The sequence below is a fragment of the Sturnira hondurensis genome, unplaced genomic scaffold, assembly GCF_014824575.4.
Source record: "Sturnira hondurensis isolate 20B ecotype Veracruz unplaced genomic scaffold, ASM1482457v3 Scaffold0021354, whole genome shotgun sequence".
NCBI lineage: Eukaryota > Metazoa > Chordata > Mammalia > Chiroptera > Phyllostomidae > Sturnira > Sturnira hondurensis.
The window spans coordinates 1,438,613-1,462,846 of NW_028093985.1; the positions used below are offsets into that span (position 1 = coordinate 1,438,613).

The following is a 24,234-nucleotide window of genomic DNA, read 5'->3' on the forward strand; positions in this document are numbered from 1 at the left end:
AATTTTAATTGTTCTACCATGGCAAATTCTTTATATAATATATGAAATTAATAACTTTCCCTACCTGTGAAAACCTATAGTCACCAACGATATTCAGGCTGTGTATACACAGACTACAAAGACTTAGGTAATTCTTACAACTGGCCAAAAGCCAAGACTGTGACTACTAGAAGTTGACAATGAAGCAGCTCTACCTACAGAAGGAACAACCTGAATGCTCAATTTGACCAAAGATGGCCTGCACTCGTGAGCTATGTGTTCCTTCCCTTTGTCTAGGCTGAAAGACAAATATCACTCCAGGTGCCTTAATTAAACAACCCTAACATCAGGCTTATACTACTATGGACAATGATCACAAATTTGTTGATTGAATCATATCTTTATGCCTATTGTCCTCAAATTAGTTCTACTAAAATAGTTCAATGAATGATCAGTGTCTGTAATATAAAGTCATTAAAAAACTAAATAGTGCCCTGACTGGTGTAGCTCAGTGGATTAAGTGCCGGCCTGTGAACCAAAGTCTTGCCAGTTTGATTCCCAGTCAGGGCACACGCCTGGGTTGCGGGCCAGGTCTCCAGTAGGGGGCGAGCAAGAGGCAACCACACATTGATGTTTCTCTCCCTCTCTTCCCCCCTCTCTAAAAAAAAAATAAAATATTAAAAAAAACTTGAATAGCATTTATCTTTTAAGTTAAAGACAGAGTTTCAACCTCTTCTTACTGATATGCCACAAGATACATCAACATGATTTATTACTATTTTATCAGTTACGGTATCATTCATTGTATTTCAATTAAAAATTTCAAAACACTGTTATCCTTCACCTCCAGAACTAAAGAATTAAAACATCGAAACATTATGTCCCTTAAGAAACAAAATGAATAAAAATTTATTTGCTTCTGTCACTAACCCAACTATAATAGGATTACTTGTTACTCTATCTCCAAGCACTTTATATCCCAAACCTAAGTAATAAGTGCTTTTTATTTTCATCCATCAATGACTAATTCGATTTACATTAAAACAAATAGTAGCTGGGTGGAGGAGGGCAAAGAGGGAAAATTGAGACAATGGTAATAAAATAAGAAAAAAACTTTAAAAAATAGTAGCCATTCACAATGATAAAGGACAGGCCTGATTTCCAATATTCATATCACCAAACCTACTAGGCCTTCTACACATTCATTTACACATCCCACACAGCTGCCAGGGAACCTAAGAATGGGCAGTCCCCTATGGGCAGAACAGCAGTCACTGGTTTCTGCCACAAAACAACTCGTTAGCCTATTTCCCACCTCAAGAGTCACCCATCTCACTTATTCTATATTAGTCATTATTGAAGCCGTCAGCCTATGTATTCATCCAATAGACTTAGCTGTGTGACTAACTGCCAACATTATAGCTGACCACCTACTAATTCGTTTAATTGGAGGAACAACCTTGGCCTTAAGAAGTATTAGCTCTCCTGGCTGGTGTGGTTCAGTGCACTGAGCGCCAGACTGTGAAACAAAGGGCTGCCAGTTCAATTCCCCATCAGAGCACATGCCTGGGTTGCAGGCCAGGTCTCCACTAGGGGGCGTGGGAGAGGCAACCACATATTGATGTTTCTCTCCCTTTCTCCTTTCCTTCCTCTTTCTCTGGGGATAAATAAATAAAATCTTAAAAAAAAAAAAGGCATTAGCTCTGCTACAGCAGCTTATCAAATTTAGTTATTTGATCTATTCTTGAATTTGCAATAACTTTAATTCAAGCTTACACAGTTATGCTACAATACTAGGAAGTCTTTACTTGCATAGCATTTAATGGCCCACCAAACGCACGTGTGCCACATACAGGTGCCCCTTGTTTCATCGTGCTCCACCTTGTCACACTTCACAAATGTTGAGGTTTTACAAATCGAAGGCAATACCCTTCATCAGCAAAAAGATTACAGTGTACTTTATTGCCAGGGTCTTGAACTGAACCTGCAATATCTCCCATGTCTGCCCCAGATATTGTAGTAAGACTCAGGCCCTGACCACTTCCCAGGCTCACACAAATAAGAGGCTTGGAAGGCTTGGAAGGCGTCCTGGCGCTTTTCCCCCAGTGGCAGAGTTACTGTGAAGGAAGGTGAACATTCGGCCACCACCCCCCTTTCAGATGACTTGACCCCTTTCCAGACTCCCACCCCCTTTGTTCACGGGCCCTCACTTTCTCCTCCACCTGGGAACAGGGGGGGTCATCTCTCCCCCAGGAGTTTGTCTTCCCTGGGTGTCCCCTCACCACACCCTGCTTACCTCTGGCTGCCTCTTCTGTCCATCTTCCATTTCTCCAGGCTCATCCTGAAATCCACCTTGCTCCATACAGGAGAAGGCCTCTGGACCGTTTACTTTGTGCTGGCTTTTTCATGGACTAGCTACGTGACCTGAGCCGAGCACGGGGTTCTCTGGGCCTCAGTTTCCTTGTGTATAGAAGGAAGGACAGGTCAGGCAGGATCCCTGGGAGCAAGCTGTGTTCTCAGGAAGTCCAGCCCAAGCCTAGTTTCACACATTGGGCTCTCCTGCTAAGATGGAAATGAGTAAAGGGTTTTAGGATGGAAGCAGACTTTCCCCTCTCCAGCCCCAGGGCCCTTTCTACAGCAGCCCTCTGCGCATCAGCCAGGAGTGGGGATCAGGACGCCTTCAGAGCCCTCGGTCCTTCCTGCTCACCGTCGGCATGACCAGCACCCTCTGTTCCTTCCCTAGCATAGTCTGAACCATGAGCCGACAAGGCTCAGGCCCAAGCATGGATTTGCCTGGCCACCTTCCAAATTCTCCTGGCCAGTGACTGCTCTTCTGGGAGGTGGGCTCCCGCCGGTTCTCCCGTTCCAGAAAGCTTTTTTCTCTTCGTGGCCTCAGGGTGGAGGCCGGCAGAGAAAGTTGTCCTTACCACTCCATTTCGCAGATGAGGAAACGGAGGCACAGAAAGACAAGACCGGTCCCTGGGCTCCTGCTCAGGGCTGGGATGAGATTTGGGCGTTCTGGTTACTGACCCCAAAGCGCGGCGGCTCTCCCTTGTGGTTGATGTTGCCCAGCTGGCACCCCCATAAGGGCTTTCCCCTGGGAAAAGAAAACGCCCCCTAAATGGGAAATGTGAGAAAGAGCAAAGTGAGTTAAGACGAAGCTGAGGAGAGCGGGCTCCACCAGGACTGGCATCTACTGGCGGGGTAGAGACACAATGCCCGGAATGGAGCTCATCTGCAAGTACAAAAGCAGAAACAAAACCAGAAACGGTTCCTTCTGCAGGCCAGGCCGAGAGGAGAACTTTCCCGTCCCGTCAGCTTCCCCGTGCGCTGCTCCTCGCTGAGCATGAGTTTCGGTGGTCCTAAGCCCCACGTCCCCCGAAACTTGGAAACACCCCAGAGCAGCCTCCATGGACCTGGGAGATGTCCTCCCAGGAGCGACCTGGAAACGTCAGGAGGACTCCATTGCCCCATTCTAAGTGCCTCCCAGGAGGGGAGGCCAGCCCCACGTTCCCCAGTGATGCTAGTGTCCTCATTCGGCCTGCCCTCTGCAGACGTGTTCCCAGCAATCAAGTCAAATCTCTCAGATGTGGCCTTCGCGACCTCCTCCTCCAGGTCTGTGGGTGGAGTCCGCGCGCAGCCTGGCACTGGGACCCAGCTGTGTGGGGAGCCAGGCCCAGGTCTCCCCGGCTCAGGAAGCAGCCCAGCGTGTCAGCCTGAGGTCCCTATCGTCCTTCCTGCACACCAGGTCCCTGATACTGCTTCTCAGCACACCCTTGTGGATTATCAGGGGACTGTCCTGGGAAAGACGGAGAGGAAGAGGGCACTCGCCCTGCCCTAGGGAAGACGGGGAGCAACTGCTGCGGGGAGGCCCCACCCCCGCCACCCCTGTGGGTGCGGTGAATGATGTGGCTGCTTCTTTCCGAATCCCCCTGGAGGACGATGATGCTCCTCCCTCCGGGCCGAGATTCTCAGGCCTTTCCCTTCCCTTCCCTCACAAACCCCACCGCCTGCTCGTGCACCCGCAGCCTCCCCTATCATCGCGCTCGCTGACCCCCTGACCACTCTGCTCGCTGTTCGGGGTGTGAGCCCCTGCATTGCTGCCCCCACTGAGGTTACAAATGGTTGGGCTCGACTCAGAGGACTTCAGTCTAACATTCACTAGCAGCCCTTGGAATACTCGAGAGTTGAACCTATGACCTAAAGGCCAGCTACTAAATCTCTAAGAATCTACCCGATGAGAAACCCACCTCACATACACACACATCCTCTCTGACTGGGGCGATATCTCTATTTAACCCACTTATGATTCGTGTTTTAAATGGATACCTTTTATCGGTCTCTTACAATTCTTGGATGTTGAGAGAAATGGGTCCAATTACAAAGAGTATAGAGATTTGAGGGTAGATTTTTCTTTTGCATAGTAGTCAAAGATTGAACGAAAATAAAGCACATTACAACTCTGGAGTTGGTAATGGGAAGTCAGGTTCGCTACTAATCTGTGAAGTTGCACAATTATTTCCAAGATGCTGTTTTCCATCTTTCAGTCCTCCTGGTCAAAGTCATAAACAGCACAGTGGGCTAGTCAGGAATATCAGAAATAGGAGCCAAGTGTATTTTTCTGTCTCCTGACTAGTGAGATGGCCATGTCCGATCGGCACACACATAGCTTGTCGGCAGAGCGTGTCCTTCCCTGGAGCCATTATATCGTCTGCCTGGGCAAGTCTCCTTGCTGAGCCAGCAGAAGCCGGTTAGGAGCAAGAGGCCCCGCAGAGACCTCGGGCGCCTGTGGACACAGAGGCTCTGTGTGGACAGGCAGTGGTGCCGACCGCCTGGGAGGCGGCGGGGCTGCAGCCAGCACTTTCCCCTGTGTCCCTGGATTGCAGAAACATCGGTCTCCTGGACGGCGCTCAACTCCTGTGGCAACCAATGACTCCGTGGCTTGTGCCAGAATCTACACCCTCCTGTCCTAGGACCACGCAGGGAAGAGATGCGGCTTCCCGGAGACTAACTCTCCGTGTCCTCTGTTCCTCCTTGTGCAGCACCCCCCCCCCCCGGTAAGGGAGGGGCAAGAGTTCTGGTCTCCAGAGATCTCAAACTCGGGGGGTGGGGGGGCAGCAGGCAGGACTCTACTTTAGCACGGTATTTGTTATTTCACTTTATATGACTGATTTATATGTATTTTGTAAACCAGCCGCAACCTTTTTTGAACTGTATAGTCTGAGAATAAACCAGTTAAACTGTAAGAGTCTGTACGTGTACCTGGTGTGGGGGGTGGGGGGTTAGGTCTGGTTCCTGGTGTGGGGGGTGGGGGGTTAGGTCTGGTTCCTTGGCACCTCTCTTGAGTGCCCGTGGCATCTCCCCGCTCTCTCTGCTGCTGGAGAAAGTCGAGCTGCTGCATATCAAGACTTGGAAGGGCAGCAGAAGATGCCACCCGCAAACGTGCCACTTCGGCCTCTTGGTTATTGTTAGCTGCAGGGCACTTGAGAAACAGCAAATGCAAGGACAGGCTCTCTCTGAAGTCCCCTCATCTGCCTGAAGGCAGGGCCTCCAGAAGGCACTCAACAGTCATAAATCCCTTCTGGGCATTTCAACAATCAGAGGGGATGGACCTTAGTCAGGCGGAAGGAGACTGAAAGTCCACACCGCACCCCGACAGACTTCCTCATGAGCTATCACACCTCCCATCTGTTCTCAGGGCCCATTCTTTGTCCCTGAAAAGCGTTTGCTCTCGCTGAAGAGGCCACCACCCCGCACCTCTTTCCCTTTCAGATGCTGTGTGGGCCTGAGTTCTCAGCCGCCTCAGCTGGGAATACCCACATTTCCCCCTGGGTATCTCCCATGTGCGCATGTCAGTAAACTTCTGTTTGTTCTGAGGTTTACCAACGTCTGTTTGTTCTTCGCTTGTTAATCTGTCGTTTAGTACAGAGTTTTAACTCAGAAGCATAGAAGGAAAATTATCTTCTTTCCCCTACACCCTTCTCATGGATGGAGATGGTTCTAACTGAGGCCTCCGGCAAGAAATGCTTGGGGCCTCGGGGAGGAACTCATCATAAGGGACGGGAGCCTAGGAGGGTGCCCCAAGTCCAGTGTCAGGGTAAAGTCTCTGCAAAGGGAGAACGCCCACTGGCACAGCTGGAGGCTAGGATTTGAAGGCCCATGACTGGGGCCATCCTGCTGTGGGAAACAAGAACTCAGGAACAAATTAAAGAGCTCTCTCCTGGGACCCCGAGTCAGGGGCATTCTTGGCAGAGCATTCTTGGCCAAGGGGCTGCTGTGGTTGCGTCCCTTGAGGAACCATGCTGTCCAGGCGGGGATCTGCAGCGTCAGGGTGACGCCAGAGCAGAGGAAAGGGCTCCCTGGGTTTTGGGTCACCTGCTGAAACAACTGTGTAGGAAGTGAGTCTCGGAGCAAAATGGGGTTGGGCCACCGAGGGCCCTTAAGTTGAGCGAACGCAGATGTGCACTGACAGCGGTGGGTTCTCCGGCGCCATTGGCCAGCAGCGCTCCGCTCCGAATGCACAGGACAGAGCGGATGGAAGGGATGCTCCGAATGCACAGGACAGAGCGGATGGAAGGGATGCTCCGAATGCACAGGACAGAGCGGATGGAAGGGATGCTCCGCTACAGACGCACAGGCTCAGGACACAGAGCGAAGCAGCGATGCCAGATGGGTGTGATGGAAAGGCACAGACTTGATTTGAGTCTTAAGAGCTGATCAGTGCAAGCNCTGTGTAGGAAGTGAGTCTCGGAGCAAAATGGGGTTGGGCCACCGAGGGCCCTTAAGTTGAGCGAAGGCAGATGTGCACTGACAGCGGTGGGTTCTCCGGCGCCACTGGCCATCAGCGCTCCGCTCCGAATGCACAGGACAGAGCGGATGGAAGGGATGCTCCGCTACAGACGCACAGGCTCAGGACACAGAGCGAAGCAGCGATGCCAGATGGGTGTGATGGAAAGGCACAGACTTGATTTGAGTCTTAAGAGCTGATCAGTGCAAGCAAAGGGTCCAGGTGGGAGGAAAGGACCGTTGTAGCAGGAAGGGTGGGGTAAGGGAGATGGAAGGAGACACTCCAGCTCCTGCTTTGCAGGGGGACTGGTTTCAGGTCTCAGCTGGTCCAGACTGAGCTGGTGCGAGGGGTCAGCTGAGGTGGATGGGAAAGGAAGGACTTCGAGAGGAAAAGGCTGGGTCATCCATGTGAGGTTAAAAGCACCCAAGATGAAGGCAGGATTTGAACCAGAAGAGACTTGAGTGCCAGGTGTCAAAGCCCGAGCTGGAAGACGGGAGATCTGGAAGGTCACCGACGATAGCAACAGGAAGGGCAGATGGTGACATGGTGGTTTAAAGAGCAAAGAGCAGGAAAAAAGTGGTCTCAAAGGGGGGACAACTAACTGTGCTTGTGATGAGTGCCCTGAGTGGGAAGGACAAGGCACTCTGAAAATGACAGGGCAAGGGTGGCGTGGGGAGCCAGGGTTTAGAGTAGGAGGTCTCTCTGGGGAAACAACATCTAAGGGCAGAATTAAACAGTGAATGAGAGTTTGTTAGCTTGTCCTTGAGTGACTCTAAACTGATGTTGCAAACACAGCCACAGTTGTCACCCTGCGCCGTGAGAAAGGATGCTGTGGACAGGCTTACCTGGGAGAGAGAGAAATATGGCGCTCCCCATGCAGCTCTGTCTCTCCCTGGCCAGGGGAGGTAAGAGCTGCCCGCCCTCTCTGGGCATGGGGCGCAGTGGTACTTACCTCGTGGGCTTGTTATGGAATGCAAATGAGATGCATCCATCACCAAAACCACTCAGGAGGTCTATGTGGGGTCCCCTGCTGCCATTATTCAGGAGAAGGTGTTTCTCCTGGAATTGCCTCCAGGCACAAATCTCAGCGGGTTTTTCTCTATATATTTATTTAATTCTTTCAATAACCCTGTGAGGTAGGTTAGGGGAAAAAAGCCCCAAAGAAGTTTTCTTTTTCTTCTTTCTAAATCAACACTGCCCCAAGCCCTGGCCCTTCCTGCATTCTGTGGCTGTGTGTGACAAGGCGCCTTTTGTTAATATCTGGGGCATTTGGGGGGGTGGCTTCCTGCCAAACTGCCTTTTAATTTATCAGACTCTCAGTTCTCAGGTGTTCAGGTTCTTATTGCTTCACTTTTTAGGTCAGCAGTTGCTGTGAGAGAAGCCAAGTGTGTGACCAATGCCACCTGTTGAGGCTGCACCCAGGTGCTGAGGTCCCCACACACAGCGCCACAGCAGTCCCAGGTGTCTGGGTCGGGCCATTTTGAGAGTCATCTCCAAGGTCTTAGACAGGTCACCACATCTGATCCTGAAACAGGTAAGTTCCTGTGTGGACAATGTCAAAATGATTCCCCCCACCACCACCACATTACCAGTAAGCTGTTTGAATAACTCAAGAAAAGCTGTGAACCTTTTGCTTCTTTTTTATTTCTTTTTCTCATTTACTTTCTTACTTATTTCACCTTGCTGTATTTTTGGAGCACTGCAAGCTGCTTCTAATCCTTTTTGGAATCGGAAGTGTCAACCAGAAAGTTCAGGGCCAGAACGGGAGCAAAGTAATGGGGCCTGAGACGCGCAGGTGGAACCAGAGTAGGTGAGGCAGGTGGAGCCCTGAACCCTGGCTGCTGACTGGCTGGGGGAGCACCTTGGCAGGGCCCCCACAAGCCCCTCGGGGACACCTCAGCAGCAAGGCACTCCGAAGAAGCTGTGGTGCCTGCTGGTAAGGGTGGAGCAGAAGTAGAATCACAGAGGAGATAAGACAGGTAACTATTAGTATGGTGAGTCTTTGTGATCGTGTGACACAAACATTTCAGGACGTCTAGAAACACCGGGGGTATGTGCGCAGGGAGAAGCCAGGTGTGCTGGCGGCAGCCCAAACCAGAGCAAACTGAGCACCAGAAGTCAGCACGGCCTCATTCTGTTTTCCCCCAGAGCCCTGAGTTCCCTGCCCTTCTCCTTCCCGTCTCCATGGATTCATCAGGTCAACCTCCCGGAAGGAGAAGAGCCACAGATGAAAGGTGAGGTAAATCGCCAGAGGCCAAAGAGAAAAACATTTATCATCGGTTTGCCATGTGCCAGGAAAGACGTCCTTTGAGGTAGGTCTGCTTATTGCCACATTCCAGGTGAGGACACTGAGGTACAGAAAGCTGTTTCCTTGGCCAAGGTCACACAGCCAGTGACAAAGCCAGGATGTAAACTAAGGTCTGTCTCGTCCCCCTTTTACATGCTGTAGAGAAATAACCCATTCTTTGGGCCCTGTTTAGCAGTAGGTGTTTGATGGAGCCAACACAAGACGCCAGGAGGTCACCGCACTTCAATGTCTGGTCTCCCTTACTGTCAATGTCTGGTCTCCTCTAGCCTGCGGCCCAGCTGCTGTCGCTGCTGTGGAAGGGGTGACTCTCCCTTGGTGTCGTGGAGGCCTCCACCAGGGAAACCACGTGAGCACCAGGCAAGTCCTCACTCTCTCTGAGATAACTCTGTGCATCCCCTACCCCTGGCTCCAGCCAACCGCACTTAAGTTGAGCTGTTATGAACCTTGCCAAAATAACAGCACCATCCCGGGCAATAAAATGACTGCAAAAGTTTGATCCTTCCACTGGGTATCAGCTAAGGAGTTAAATCTAAATCCTCAATTCAAGCTTGTCAAATCAGCCAGTCTTACTCCGGACCTGTATCTCAGGCTCCTGGGTCTAAGTCCAGCTTAGGGGTGGGGGAGGAGGCAAATGCCCAGGAAGCTCAGCCGCCCTTGACCGCAGCACCTGTTGCAGGGGTCTGCAGCTCGATGGGGCCTTGCCATGTTCAGAGGCATTGCTGGCAGTCCTGGGAGTAACCGATGAAATGTCGACCCAAGACTGAGCACTCGAGAAGAAATTCCCACACACCAGCCCCAGCGGAGTCTCGGGAAGTGTCAGGAACTGGAGGAGGAATGCACCCTTCTGGGCGCTAAGGCACATTTGGGCCAGAACCAGAGGGAGACCAAAAGATAAACTAAAAGCTGGCAGTCTTAATGACTGAGTGTCTTTCTGTCATTTTTTCAATTCTGAAAAATGGCACTAGTAAATTCTGCAAGCCAAAACACGCCACTCGCCCAGAATGTCTTTTCCGGGTTGGCAGTGCCCCAGGGAGGGTCATGCGGCCAGTGCTGTGGGGTGAAGGACACGTGGCCCTTAGGTCACCGGTCTGAGGACAGAGCAGAAGCTCATCCCTCCCAGCTGTGTCCCCTGCTCTGTGCTTTCTGGGAGGCCTTGGCAGCAGATCGTCACTCGGCAGGTGGGGCCACACATGCACCTATCAACTCCTCCAGCCTTTTTGATTTTGTAACAAGCGTCGCTGCCGGCCACAGGACAGTATTCCTTCCAGAATTCCTGAATGCCAGGCATGTGTATTCAACTGCCTCCTGAACTTCTCCACTCAAATACCTAGTGGACATCACAGAGTTAACATGCCCCAAACTGAGCCCCAAAACTCCCCCTTCCACCTGACTGGCCCTCAGTTTTCCCTATTGTGGTCAGTGCCAGAACCATTGTTCCAGGTCCTCGGGCCAAAAAGCTTGCAATTCAAACCCAAATCCAGTCCAGGAAAACCCTGTCTTTGAGATACATACAGAACCCAATCACCTTTATCCCCTGTGAACACAAGGCAGAATTCTCTCTCCCGGGTTATTATAACGGCTTCCTAAATGGTCTCCTCCCTTCCATTCTCCCTCCTCCTCAGGCTATTCTCACCCAGAAGCAACTGTCTTCTTTTTAAAAATAAGTCAGGTCATATCACACTCTGCTTGGAAAAAAAAAAAACCTCCGAAGCCTTCCCATCTCATTCAAAGCACTTACAAAGGCCCATAACAAAGCCCTGCACAACCTGGTGCGCGTGCTCACCCACACACCTACCATCTCTGGCCTCCTTTCCTATTGCTCCCTGTCTTGCTCACCTGCTCCATGCACCCGGGCCTCTTCCTTCTCCTTCCTCGAATTCCCCTGTTCCTGCCTTAGGGCCTTTGCACTGGCCGTTTCCTCTGCCAGTGTTCTTCCCTTCTTCCTCCAAATACCATTATATTTCTCTGTCATAGCTTTAAAACAGGTTCAAATTCATAGTTTTAAAATACATCAGATTCTTCCCCCATCAAGAGGTGGAGTGCAACCTGAAACTTCGAGACTCAATTCTAACAACTAGAATACAGCAGAAGTCGTGGTGTGGGCCTTCGGAGACTACGCCATTGTAAAAGGCACTGCCCAGCCTTCCTCATTTGCTCTCTCTTGGATCACTCTGGGGGAAGCCAGCTGCCATGTCCTGAGGACATCCAGGCGGCTCTGTGGGTGGATTCACAGGGCAAGAGGCTGAGGCCTCCTGCCCACAGCCGTGGGGGCAAGCCAACTTGGAGCCGCCCAGTCAGGCCTGCAGAGCAGGTAGCCCCGAGCCAACTGCTTGACTGAGAGACCCTGAGCTGGAACCACCCAGCTCCGTGGCTCCTAGATTCTTGACCCTCAGAAACAGAGAGATAATAAATCTTAGTTGCTTTAAGCGTCTAAATTTGGAGGTAATTTGTTATGCAATCTTGGTTTATGAATATGGTTGCTTCCTCATTCCCTTCAGGTTTTGCTGCAATGTCACCTTCGGGGACATGCCTTCCTTAACTGCCCTATTGAAATTGAAGTCTCCCCAGCACCCCCCAGTTTCCTTCTGTGACTTCTGATTCTCCGTGGCACGGGTGCTTTCTAATACTCCATATAGTTTACATGTTTCTTTTATTGTCTTTCTCCCCCATTAAAATATAAGTTCCACATTGGCAAAGGATGTACTGTTTTCTTTATTGGCACAGGGTCAGCACTCAAATATTTGCTAACCGAATACATGAATGCTTGCCTTGGCTTAATTCCCTGAATTTGCTTCCCAAATTCAAGGTTCATCCATTTTTTAAAGCTTGTTCTGATGCTACTCTTCTAAGGATTTTGCCTGGGCTTGTCTTTTCTCACTACTAAACTGGCCGGAAAAGGCTATTTGGTTTCAGAGAGTGACGGGGCCATCCAGTCTCTTTCCTAAGCATAGGTCTGCTACCAAGACCAGCTCCATGAAGGCTGGTGGGTATGTCTTTCATACTTGACCCATAACTGGTTTCCATGGAGTTGAATTTAGTCAGATGGGCTCCAAAGGACACAAACAGTCCAAGCAGAAGATATTCCAAGTGGAAGCTAATCTGATTGTCCTTGGTGACAGTACATTCAAGCCTGTCATGTGTGACCAGCCTGCAGTCATGTGGCACCAGAGGGGCAGCTGTATCAACAGGCCCCTTGCAGGTCCACATACAACACATGAGAGACTGAGTTCTAAATAAGGGAGAAGGTAAGAATGAGTAGGGAGGAGACCCGAGGCCTCTCGTACAAGGAGTTGTCGGCAGGCCTGAGCAAAGAGGGCCAATTCTGTAGTCCAGGCCTGCGGTCTTAGGCTGGTGCCACCGCTGTGAGGCAACCACCGCTGTGGGCAATCTGCTTGTTAGCCAGGTGTGCTTTGAGGCCTTTCCGGAACGTGGTATACCTGACACTGTGATCGGCATTGTCTCCAGTCTGGACACGGATTGCTGCAATACCCTCGGGATGCAGTGTCTGTATGGTTATAATGATCTAAAAGCCATTTTTGAGTTTGTGGTCCTCTGGGTGACAGGTATACCCAGGAAGAACAATGAAGAGTCAGTATATCTGATTCACATTAACCAGCTATGGGCTAACTTTCTGTCTTTTAGGCCTCAGTTTCCTCAATGGAAAAACAGCTGTTTTTAGCTCCCCTACTGCCTTCTGGCTCCAACATTCTGAGACCTGGAGCCACACAGCAAAGAACCTTAGGCTGCAGGTAAAGGGAGGAACACAGAGCCTCACAAGATCACAGGGTCCCCAGGTTAGGGTTCTTCATTACAGTCATAACTAGTGTTCTTTATTTAGTAGGGGAAGAGGTTTGCAGAGGCCAGGGGGTGCTAAGTGTGAAAAAGGCCACATTTGGCCACTGGGCAAGTGTCCCCAGCAAATTCCAACGCTGGAACTTGTCCAATGTGCTTCCCCTGTGAAGCCACATCTCACCACCCAGGTGTCCAGCCCTCAGAGCCCAGCTAACACCCTTCCCTCTTTGACTCTCTCTGACAGCTCCTTTCAGAGCCTCCTTCCCACTTCTCTCTAATTAGCTACAACTCTTCTCATCCTTGCTCTCAGTGAGAACCATTGGGAACAACTTGCTACATTAAGGTATGCTATGTGTTTGTACTTTAGAAAGGTTAATGCAAGTGGCGTTAACTTTACTGGGTTCCAGGCAAAGTGGACAGGAAGCTAAGGAAAAGTGGTGGGGATGGGGAAGTCTCCAGGCTCCTGGACTTGGGCTGAGCCCTTAACTCACCTCCAGGCGCCCTGACTTCTGGTGTGCAAACCGGCACAGTTGAGTCCATGTCACGTGTCACGTGGTAGGTTACAAATAGCATGGGGATTAGCAAACCCATTCTGAACCTGCTGGTTCAAGGGCAGGGAAAGTTACCAGTTTAATTCAGCAGACCATTAGCGACTCAGAACTGGGAAGGGGGTTCTAAGGCCAAGGAGGGGTGCGAGCACACCCCTGTGTGAGATGGGGAGGGCTGACCCTCAGTGGCGACAGCCAGGGTCCGGCTTCAGTCTGGGAGCTAGGACCTCCTCATGTCTCACCGGCTCAAATGTGGAGAACCCTTGTCTCCTATTCTAATGGCCCACAAGTTTCTGTGACCTGGTATCTCTATAATCCCTTCATCGGGGAACTCTCAGGGAAGGATTTGCTCCAGTGACCCCAAGTCAAAGTCTGTGGAACGGCAGCAGGAACACAAGGCTACTCGATGGACCCTCCCCCGGCCGCGGGGCGGCCGAGAGAGCGGCCACGAGAACGCGGGGGCCCCACGCGGCTGCCACGCTGCTGCCCCGCTGGTAGGGCAAAAGCCGCTTCCCTTTCTCAGACCCCTCCTGGAACCTAGCCCCGAAAGAAACCAGCTCCTGCCCGCCGTCGGGATCTCGGCCGGCGCAGCGCGCAGTTCGGACAGCCAGGAGACCCTCAACTCGCCGCCCGACTCCCCTAGGGCTGCGGGCCTGGGGGACGGTGCGGGCGCTCATTTATTCCCGGGTTCTTCTCGCGCACAGTCACGGGCTCGGAAGCGGCCAGGTCCTCCAGCCCTGGGCCGCGAAGCCGCGCCTCGCTCTCCTCTGCCAGGCCGGGCGCGCTTCTGTGCCCGAAGGGCAGCACCCGGTGACGGCCAGCTCCCGCCAGTCGGCCCTGCCCTGCCCTGCCCTGCCCGCGGTCCCCCCGGCCGCCGCGCCCTCCCGGCGCCGCCTCCTCCTGTAAATACCGTGGCGGCCCGCCCTCCGCAGGTGGGAGTGTGCGGTGGGGATCGGCGACCAGCCCGCTGCCCGCAGCCCGCGCTGCACCGCTGAGCGCCTACCCCGAAACCCACTCCAGGCTCCGGGAAGCGCGCCGGCGCAGCCAGCGCGTTCGCTGGACGAAGCCGCAGGTAAGCGACTCCGGACCCCGGGCCTCGCCGCGTCCCGGGAACCAGCGCTCGCTGGTTGCCAGGAGCGGCGCCAGCGCCCAGGACCGCGCGCTAACCTGTGCCAGAGAGAGCCGCGCGCCCAGCCGCCCGGGCTGCTGCGCTGGAGCTCCCTAAAACCCACGGAGCTGTTTCGCGTGAAAGACATTCGCCTTTCTGCCTGGATCCCCAACCGCACCAGAGCCTTGGAAGTTCTTAGGTGCTGCTGAATCGGAAATGCCCTTAGGAAAAGGGATAGGGTGTTAGGGGCGCGAATTTGGCTTCTGCGAAATCAAGTGTAGGTTGGTATTTGGAAAAGGTTAAATTTTCTATTAGTGTAGATGTCTGTGTGTCTGACTGTGAGGTCATGTATGGAGAGAATAGACAGACAGACTGACCCACACGTTATTCTGCTTCAGGGGTTAACGCATCTGTGATTATTCCACTAGGCCACGGAAAGAAGCTAAGATCCAGTTTGGGGCTTCTATTTTCTTTACTGGTATTTGGGAATTTTCCTTGAGATGGTCGAAGCCTTGCAACTCACTTCAAAACCGAAGGTGTGGGGAACACAATGAATTCCTGATAGGGCTTCGTAGCAGAGAGGGCCCTCATAGCAGAACCAGCAAAAGGGGTAACATGATTCAGAAATTTAAAAAAATATTAGTACAGTGCTTTACATCTTTGTCTCAGCTTCACTGCATTTTCATAAATATGCTTTGTCCAAATTTCAAAATAAAAACTTATTTCCCTCCTACACTTCCTTTTTTCTTCAACTTCCTTTTGGTTCTATCATACTTTTTCCTGGAAAAGGAAAAAGTGCGCACCCGACCACTCTGAAACAGCCGCTCCCGGTTTATTAATGTGTGATACCCGTGAAGAACAGGGCTTGGGTGATCTCGTGAAAGGTGCTTTCTCACTTGATTTCATTCATACTCTTCTTACAAAGTCAAGTTCTATTACCGTTCAGTGCATTGTAACTGTAGGGTTTTATCACCTGTTTGTTTTTAACAGCCTCAACCTCTTTGTGGAAGTGGGTGGAGCCAAGGAGAAGGACAAGTGAGAGGCTGTTGGGTCACCTGGCAGACAAGGCCCCGCCTCACCGGCTCTGCCACCCTTCCCTGGGTCATCATCCCCAGGCCGCGCATCCAGGTGCCCGCCCAGATTCCAGGCCAAGGAAGCCCCTGAGTGGGAACTCAAGCATCACATTTTGACAAAAGTAAGTTAATAACCGCTAAGACCACTGGGTTCCTGAACTGCCTTCCCGTTCAGTTGAAACTTGGCTCTCCTGTCTGTGTAGCCTTAGAATAAAGCACAGAATGGAAGGCTGCTGCGGGTCTGAAACAGGAAATGGAAAGCTACTTACTGAACAAAAATTTACTGACGTGCAAATGCTCAGAGCAGCTGTGATGAAATGTGGGATGTCTATAAATCAAAAATAATCCTTGCGGTTCTTCCCTCACTCACCATTGTTTTTCTTTCTTTCTTTCTTTCTTTCTTTTTTTTTTTGCCTGGGAGTGTGAGTTTGTAAGACTTAGAATAGGAAAAGCCGCATTTGGTTACTTTTGTTCTATGGTTTTTAAAAAATATTTACTAAAAATAAAAAAAATTAGCCTGGCTGGTGTGGCTTAATGGATTGACTGCTGGCCTGCAAACCAAAGGGTTGCCGGTTCAATTCCCAGTCAGGGCACCTTCCTTGGTTGTGGGCCAGGTCCCTGGTGGGGGGTGCACAGGAGGAAACCACATCGATATTTCTCTCCCTCTCTTTCTCCCTCCCTTCCCCTCTCTCTAAAAATAAATAAATAAAATCTTTTAAAATTAAAAAAATTAATTACAGTCAACATTCAATATTATATTAGTTTAAGATGTACAATATAGTGATTAGACATTTATGTAACTTACAAAGTGATGGCCCAGTAAGTCTGGGACAACACACATTTATGACAGTATTATTGACTATATTCTCTGTGCTGTAGTTTACAGCCCAGTAAAGAGTTTTGGTTTTGCTTTTTAGATATACTCTTAGGTACGTGGTAACTGCATTTTCTCTTTTTGAATATCTTCACAAAACTAAGTATTCAGGAATTTCTGAATGCCAGTCCTTCTGACTCATAAGCCAATTCATTGTCCTGCAGTGCGTCCACTGGGCAGAGTTCTACCCCCTACGATTTCATCCTGGTGTGACTTCTGATGGCCAGCAACAGGACAGGGCGGGTCAGGAACCTCTGTGCCCACTTTGATTTGGAGTTTGGTTGTATTTGCAGAGCTGTGGACACCACTGGAGGGAAAGGAACACACCCCACCCCTCCCTGGGGCAGGGGCCTCTTCTGGCCATGTCTCCTGCAGCAGCCGAACCCGGTGGGGCCCAGCAAGACAGGCATGTCAGCATGCTCATTTTCTTCCTTTTCGTCTTTGGTGCCATCCTGCTGTTTGTAGGGGTCCTGCTCTCCATCTTCGGGTTCCAGGCGTGCCAGTACAAACCCCTCCCGGACTGCAGCGTAGTGCTGAAGGTGGTCGGGCCCGCGTGTGCCATGGTTGGGCTGGCGGCTGTGATCCTGGCCCGCTCCCGGGCACTGCATCAGTTCCGCGAGGGGCGCCCTCAAGGCCACCAGGCAGACCCTGACCGAGCCTTCATCTGCGGAGAGAGCCGCCGGTTTGCCCAGTGCCTCATCTTTGGATTTCTCTTCTTGACCAGTGGCATGCTCATCAGCATACTGGGCATCTGGGTCCCTGGCTGTGGCCCAGACTGGGAGCAGGAGGCGCTGAATGACACAGACACTGCCGATGAGGAGCCCCAGATCTGTGGGTTCCTGTCCCTGCAGATCCTGGGGCCCTTGATTGTGCTCATGGGATTGTGTTTCTTCGTGGTGGCCCATGTTAAGAGGAGAAACAACTTGAGTGAGGACCAGCATGCTTCCGAAAGTGAAGAGAGACAGACCCAGAGCACGGAGCCTGTCCAGGTCACCGTAGGTGGGTGGCTGTTGTTCCTGTGCCTGTTCACATCACAGTGGCTGTCGCTCCAGGCTTCCCTGGGCTGCCCTTGGGTCTGGCCTAGATTCACTGCCTCTGTCTCCTTCTCTCTCTTTCACTCACTCACACATGTGCACACACACACACGTGCACATGCACACACGCGGTGCTGCTGCAAAGGCAAGCCCCGCCCCAGAGGAGTCCTTGTGCACATCATTTTGTTCCAGCAATTCGTTATTACTTAGCAAAAGCTTTGGGACTCTAAGTGGTGACTTTGAGGTAACAAAGCAACTCAAGAAAAGTAAGAAGAACCTCAAAGACAATCTGTGAGTCCTCTGTCACCTTAGGGACCTGCCAAGTGATCCTCTTTCCCCCATTGTTCTCACACTGAAACCTCCACAGGTGGGTGCATGAGGGTGCAAACCTCCACTTTGCCTTGGTGGGTGCATGAGGTCTCATCCCCAACTGTCGCTGGTTGACTGCCTTGGTAAATCCTTAAGCTCTCGTGGCCTTGGTTTACATGTCTATAAAATGAGCTTTGCACCTCTAAGATTCCTTCCAGCACTACCTTCCTCTGTGTTCCTTCCAGCACTACCGTCCTCTGTGTTCTGAGGGACCTTCTGCTCTCTTTATTGTTCTTTACTTTCTGTAACTTCAGGATTAGAGCAAAGTTTGGAAGCAGAGGCATAAGTGAAAACAAAGTGTGACAACATCTGTCACCTCTTCCCCCCACGGAATGCCCAGAAATTCCTTTTGGGTCCCTTGGGTCCTGCTGAAGAGATGGAGTATCCCAGAGTCAACTCCCCAAGGAACAGCACCAGTAGCGTTGGCCTCAGCTTCACACAATCAAGGAAAAACCCCATCACTACTCATCTTTGCAAATTACTTTTCCCCCCAGTCTCCCACTCTTGAAAGGATGAAGCTCTGAAGCCACAGCCTTGACATCTAAAAGGCCAGCTAGAGAATTCCAGAGGAGAAAGCATGCAGGAAACAGAGAAGGAAGGTGCAAGTGAGATGATTCTCATGTTGGGACCGTGACCAGAGCCAGCAGGGCTCACAGAGCACCGGCGGGCGCTGCCCTGGGCTGCGGGCCCTGCGGGGTCAGGACTCAGGGAGGAAGGGCAGGTGGACTCGGACAGTCCTTGCACCGAGCCAGGGTTGGTGCTCCCAGCTTGCTTCTTTGTGTCAGGGGACAGTACAGGTATTAGTCATGTCTTAATGATAGCTAACACATACATAACATTTATTCTTGTGCCAAACACCCATCTCAGTGCTGTTAGCATGTGCTCTTCAAGGGCCTATTGTGTGAAATTCCTTCATGCCGACAACCACCCACTGAGGCAGGTACTTTAAGTACCTACAAGTTAGAGGTGAAGAAACTCAACCCTGAGGCCCAGGGTTACCAAGTAACCTGCCTAAGGTCGGGTGGGTTGGCCCTTGCACAGCACCCTCCCCAGCGCACCGAGCTGCATTTCTGTTTCTGCTGTCTCCATCTTCCCCAGGTGTTCTGGGCAGTTGTCACATGACAAAAGGGCTCACCCAGCAGAGACCTTTCCAAGTCCTTCCGGGGAGCAAAGTGGGGCCCAGGCGAAGGCACTCATGGGGTGCACGGTCTTCTGCTTCACTGAGAGTGTTTTGAGGTGTGCCCTTTGGACTTGCTATCAGGAGAGTTTCTGGGTGCCTCCGTCCTGGCGGCTGGAATGGGAGGGGTATCGGGGCAGGGCTGCTGGTGCTGGGTGAGGGAGACTCCTGGGCAGTTCAGTCTGATGTTGGCCCTGTACTGCATAGTTCAATCTTTGCCACTTACCCCTTTAAGTCCCCTCAAACCTGTGAAAATCTGGCACCCTAGCTCCTTGTTTTTTCTCTTTTGATATTATGGGATAAGGGTTAAAACTTTATAAATTGTTTGTGACTTTTGGCACAATTGATAATGTCCTGGACGTTGTCTCCCAAAGGCCAGTTCTGCCTCACGAGGAAAGTTGGGGTACTAAGAGGCAGTTCTTGGACCTGAGTCCCAGAATTCGGCTGTTCCCAGGGTGGAAGTCTCTCCCACTCTGCAGTAGATACACCAGCGATGTCTGCATTGTGGACACACTTAGCGCTGGATCCTGGGTATGCAGGCAGGTGCAGGTGGTAGTCCTCTCTCAAGGGGTCTGTGCTGTGAAGGCACAGAAAACCTCAAGTCCTTCAGACCTGGGGAAAGGGAAACCCCAGGGGGCAATGGGACATCTTTCCTGGTGAAAGCAGACTGCAAGGTGAGGGAGGGCTGGGAATGGACTGTGCAGGAAGGACAAGTCCCAGAGATAACCGGTGGTGACTTTGAACATTTCCTTGTTTGTGTTTGATAGGTCACTGGCCTGCCTTAGAGGCTTATGCCCCTAAGTTCTACGGTCCTACGTTCTCCAGTGTGTAATTGAAAGTGAGCACTTAACCTTGCTTCCTCTGACCTACCCAGACCTTCCGGAAAAAATGAGGAGACAACCATTGTGTTTTATCAAGTCTAGATTAGCAAGGAAACCTCCGACGGCTAGGAGTGATGGAGGTGATGGGTTTTCTGAAGGGCTAAGTTACCTCCTGGGCAGTGCTTTGGGCACTGAGGTGGAGACTGGAACCCCTGGCCATGGCTGCCAGTTGGGCATCTTTCTTCAGACATGCAAATAAGTACCCCTTGCTGGGCAGTGAGAAGAAGGCAGCCTCTGCACAGGAATCCAATCCTCCTACCTGTCCTCTGAGGCAGGTACAGTTATGGCCTGCAATTTACAGGTGTGGCAGCTGAGGTCTAGAGGGGTTAAGGAACGTGGTCAGGGCCATGCTGGCCTGGTAACTGGCAGATGGAACCCTGGGAGCTTTACGGAGTCCTGTGCCTGCCTAGGCAAGCATCAGATCTGCCGCCCGCCTGCCCCTGCAAACCCAGCTCCTTCTCGCAGAGAAGTGCTCTTTCCTCCTTCATGTTTCTTGTGCTATCATTGGGTGCCGCCAACTCCCAAAGGCTGTCCCTCAGACCTCTGTGTAGTGGTGCTTGCCTCAGGGCTTGAATGTTCTGGGCAACTCACCTGGTGCATTTTGTATTGGAGTTGGAACACAGATTAGCACTTGCATCTGGTCCCAAATGTCTCCGCCCCAAAACACAGGTGTGTGTGCCGAAATGCTAAAAACAAGATGTTTGCGTTTAACTTTGTTTTGTGAGGCTGGTAGATAAAAGTCCACAAGAGCATAAACCACAGCTGTGGAATACCCACGCTAGGCTGTAGGGTAGCTGGTTGTCATTTGTTCAGAGGTGAAACTGCATTTGAGCAACAAGACACTTTATCCCACAGTCAACTTTCCATGAATGAAAACTGTGAGTTAAACACAAGAACAGCTTTAAAGCTGTGGACACGGCGAGCAGGGCACACTGGTAGGGAACGCTTCATTGAAGTACTGTCACTCAGACTTGCGGTGAAGTACAGGGTGACTGTTTTTAAAAAAATTGTGTACAAACACACGTAACATAAAATTCACCACCGTGACCCTCCTTAAGAGTGCAGTGGCGTTAAGTGCATTGCCAGTGCTGTGCGGCCGTCACCCCTGGCGACTGTCAGAAGTTCCCCATCAGCCCACGCAGAAGTTTGGCACCCAGTAAGCACCAGCGCCCACCCCTTGCTCCCAGCCGCTGGAAACTTCCACCCTCCATCCCTGTAAGTCTGGTTAGGCCTCTTTTAATTCTGGAGTTGGCACGGGTGTTTTGACCATTTCTGTCGATGGGCCAGATACGTGATTGATTTATTTTGCTCTTGCTAATTTGTTTGCATTTCTTACTCATGGATCTTCAACAACATATTGTGTTTCCTTAGGCGATGCTGTGATAATATTCCCACCCCCTCCACCACCTTACTTTCCTGAGTCTTCAGCTCCTGCAGCACCTCGAAGTCCTGCGGCTAACAGTTCACTTCCAAATGAAAGCCCACCTTCCTATTACAGTATTTTTAACCATGGGTAAGACTTTCTATTTGAAGTTCATGGGTAGCATTTTAACCTTTTTAGGCCTATACCCGAATTTAGGCCAAATCAGCTTTAAGGCTGTTGTACAGGAGAAAACCTCAGAGTGTGAATATCTTTTTTTGCTGACATTATGAGAGAATTATCGCCTTAACATTAACAGTGCCTTTCAGGAGACTTTGGGCGGCACGTAAGTTACACATTATCAAAGTGGTTGTGCTCAGCTCACATGAAGCCTTCTCTGGGCATTTTATTATGTGCTCTTAGTGGGGGTGCCCCTCAAAATGTTCAACAACCCATCAGCCACACTGAGCACTGAGTGAGGGCTTGGAGGCCCCCTACTTGCTGCTTTAGATGGTGGGGAGGTGCAGGGGCCCCAGGGGACCTCTAACAGAGGCACTTGAGTGACTGGCCAAAGTTACCTTCACCTGACCTGACCAAACTGCCTTTTCCCCTCAATATTAAGTTGTTCCCTGGGCCTCAGAGCCTTCTCAGATTGATTGAAGGGAAGTATAAGATGCACAGCCCCACCCCACAAATTAGGGGGTGCACCGGGATCAGATGCAACTGGGGACATCTAAGTGCCTCTTCTTTGAGGCAGAGGGATGCTGCAGCTGCAGGTTCTACAGTCAGCGCAGTGGGCTACAAGCAGTGGTTAGTCAGCCCAGTTCATGATGGGGAAAGGCCGGAGGGGCCAGGCTGGTGAGGAGGCTGCATCCAAGGACAGGCCTCAGGTCACAGGAGCCTAGAACTGTGGCATGTGGGAGGAAGCCTGGAATGGACAGGACAGTGAGGAAGAGCAGGACAGTTGAGTGACAGCGACAGTGGATGCTGCTGACTGAGGAGGAGGTGGGACCAAGCTGGGTGCAGGTGGGGAGAAGATGCAGAGCTGCTTGTGATGGAGGAGTAGTGAGACTTCTCCAGGTAGACTGGAGAGGCTGGGCCTTGGCCAACAGATGGAACTGGGGAGAGGTTGCTGAAACCAGGAGGGCAGGGAGTTGATGACCTGCAGATTATGCACAGGGGCAGGTGTGATGGGAAGGAGTTCCTGAAGTGCCAGGGAGGAGCAGGGTTGGCGAAGGCTCTGGCACCTTCTCAAATGGGAAACCAGGATGCAGAAAGTGAAGGAAGGATTGCTAGGAGATTTCACAGGGCAGGTGAGTGGGTGAGCAGGACTTGGTGACAGGCCACTTTCCAGGCACTGAGACATGTGCCTTTTTGAACGCAGTGAGAAGCAGGGCTTGAGGGGTGCAGTGGATGCACTGGGGATGGTGCTGCCTTGGCTGGCCACCCACCTTCTCAGGCGCGTGTTCTTGTGCTTCAGATGGGGCGATGAGCTGGCGATCCCACCAGCGAGGGATGTGGGAACTGCCCTGCATGGAAGAAGGGGAGTTTAGGTTCTGGACATTTGTAGAATTCTGTTAGTGACTTTTTCTACTCTTTCCTCCAATGATGAACTTCTCTAAGCCCTAAAAGAAGCATCTATTAACCTTAGTAAATAAAACAAAAACTACTCCTACTATTGCTTCCATGATTTCTGTGGGCCAGAGTCTGGCTTCTCTTGCATGACCTCATGTAATTCTCCTAGTCTCGGGAGGTGTGCACTGCTATCCCCATTTTACAGGGGAGGGACTGAGACTTAGAGATCACACTGCTAGAACACAGTGGCAGGTGAACTCAGATGCAGGCAGGCCTGTGGCTGACACCCACCCCGTTAATGAAACACACCTTCCTGCTTTCTACAAATTTGTGGCCTAATGATTTAATTTTCTATTTGCATAAGGTCCTCTGCCTTTTGTTAGCTGCCTTAGGAGACAAAGTAGCAGAGAACGATGACTCCTGTGTGTGCGTGTGTGTGCACATGTGTGCATATGCTCTTTGGTCGGCCCCTCTACATTTGTGCTCCGTTTCTTTTCAGTGACAAAGGAAATGGCAACAGGAGTGAGACTGTCTTAATGTTACAATCGGCTCTAAAGAAAGTAAGGGGCAAGGAATTGAAACATATCTGTAAATAGTAGAATGTGGAAAAAGTTGCTCCTTATGTCCTTGCAGATTTGAAAAGAACCTTCTCCTTAAGGTGTGTTACTCTTTCCCTCTCCTCTCCTTTTCCTGTCCCCTCTCTCTTTTCAGCAGGACCCTGACTCCTGAGGGCCAAGGCGAGGCCTCTGCCAGGGAGCACGTGCCCATATACACTATTTCTGGGGCTCCCCCGTCCTCCGAGAGCACACACATTCCGCGTCTCTCGTCTGAATTGCCTCCCAGATACGAAGAAAAAGAAACTGCTACAGCCACATCCTTGTCTCCCTCTCTTCCGCCTCCCACACCGTGAACTATGGACTCCCGTTCAGTTTTATATAGAACTGATCACTATTTTATTTAACTTGTTTTTTTAATAAAAAATACAATCACATGGGCTATGTTCTGATTTCCCGGTGCAGCATTAACACCCGTGATGAATGCTCACATGCGTGCGAGGCTGGGGCGGAAAGTTGAAGCTAGGTGTACATGGCATCCTGGGCTAAGGCCGGGGTGAAGCGCGTGGGGGCTTCAGAGTGTCACTGCAGCACGAGAAGGAGAGCAGATGTTCCGTGATTAGTAGTTTGCCCTGCCCTGTAGGTAGACAAGAAAAGTTTCTCTCTTGTAATTTCTTACAGGCAAGGCCCCAAATTCAAGTTCTTCTAGGTAGTTAAAGGGGGAGAGGGGCAGACTTTTCTCTTGTAGGGTCTTGGCTGCCTTTAGCTCAAAATAATCTGCATACCACAGAGGCACATCTTGGGGTGACTCGTTA

At 51.1% G+C, this 24,234-nt stretch overlaps 1 protein-coding gene across 4 annotated transcripts; it reads left to right on the forward strand.

The window, feature by feature from the left end:
• The first annotated feature begins 14,287 nt into the window (after positions 1–14,287).
• TMEM171 (transmembrane protein 171) lies at positions 14,288–23,852 on the forward strand. Of its 4 annotated transcripts, none has more exons than XM_037032306.1 (5): positions 14,288–14,486; positions 15,513–15,717; positions 16,763–17,468; positions 21,302–21,443; positions 23,365–23,570. In XM_037032306.1, the coding sequence occupies exons 3-5, from the start codon at positions 16,832–16,834 to the stop codon at positions 23,459–23,461; spliced, it is 876 nt and encodes a 291-aa protein (XP_036888201.1). In that variant the 5' UTR covers positions 14,288–14,486; positions 15,513–15,717; positions 16,763–16,831; the 3' UTR covers positions 23,462–23,570. The 4 variants fall into 4 exon arrangements, with proteins under 4 accessions (XP_036888201.1, XP_036888200.1, XP_036888198.1 ...); XM_037032305.1 differs by lacking the exon at positions 23,365–23,570 and adding an exon at positions 23,580–23,852 and having other exon boundaries at positions 14,294–14,486; XM_037032303.1 differs by lacking the exon at positions 23,365–23,570 and adding an exon at positions 23,577–23,852 and having other exon boundaries at positions 14,296–14,486.
• Positions 23,853–24,234: the final 382 nt, after the last annotated feature.

Excerpts from the sequence above, each read along its gene's own strand:
- TMEM171 (XM_037032303.1), top strand. The coding sequence starts at position 16,832 with ATGTCTCCTGCAGCAGCCGAACCCGGTGGGGCCCAGCAAGACAGGCAT. Across the intron at positions 17,469-21,301 it reads GCCTGTCCAGGTCACCGTAG|GCGATGCTGTGATAATATTC; the intron begins GTGGGTGGCTGT and ends GTGTTTCCTTAG. Across the intron at positions 21,444-23,576 it reads TACAGTATTTTTAACCATGG|CAGGACCCTGACTCCTGAGG; the intron begins GTAAGACTTTCT and ends CTCTCTTTTCAG.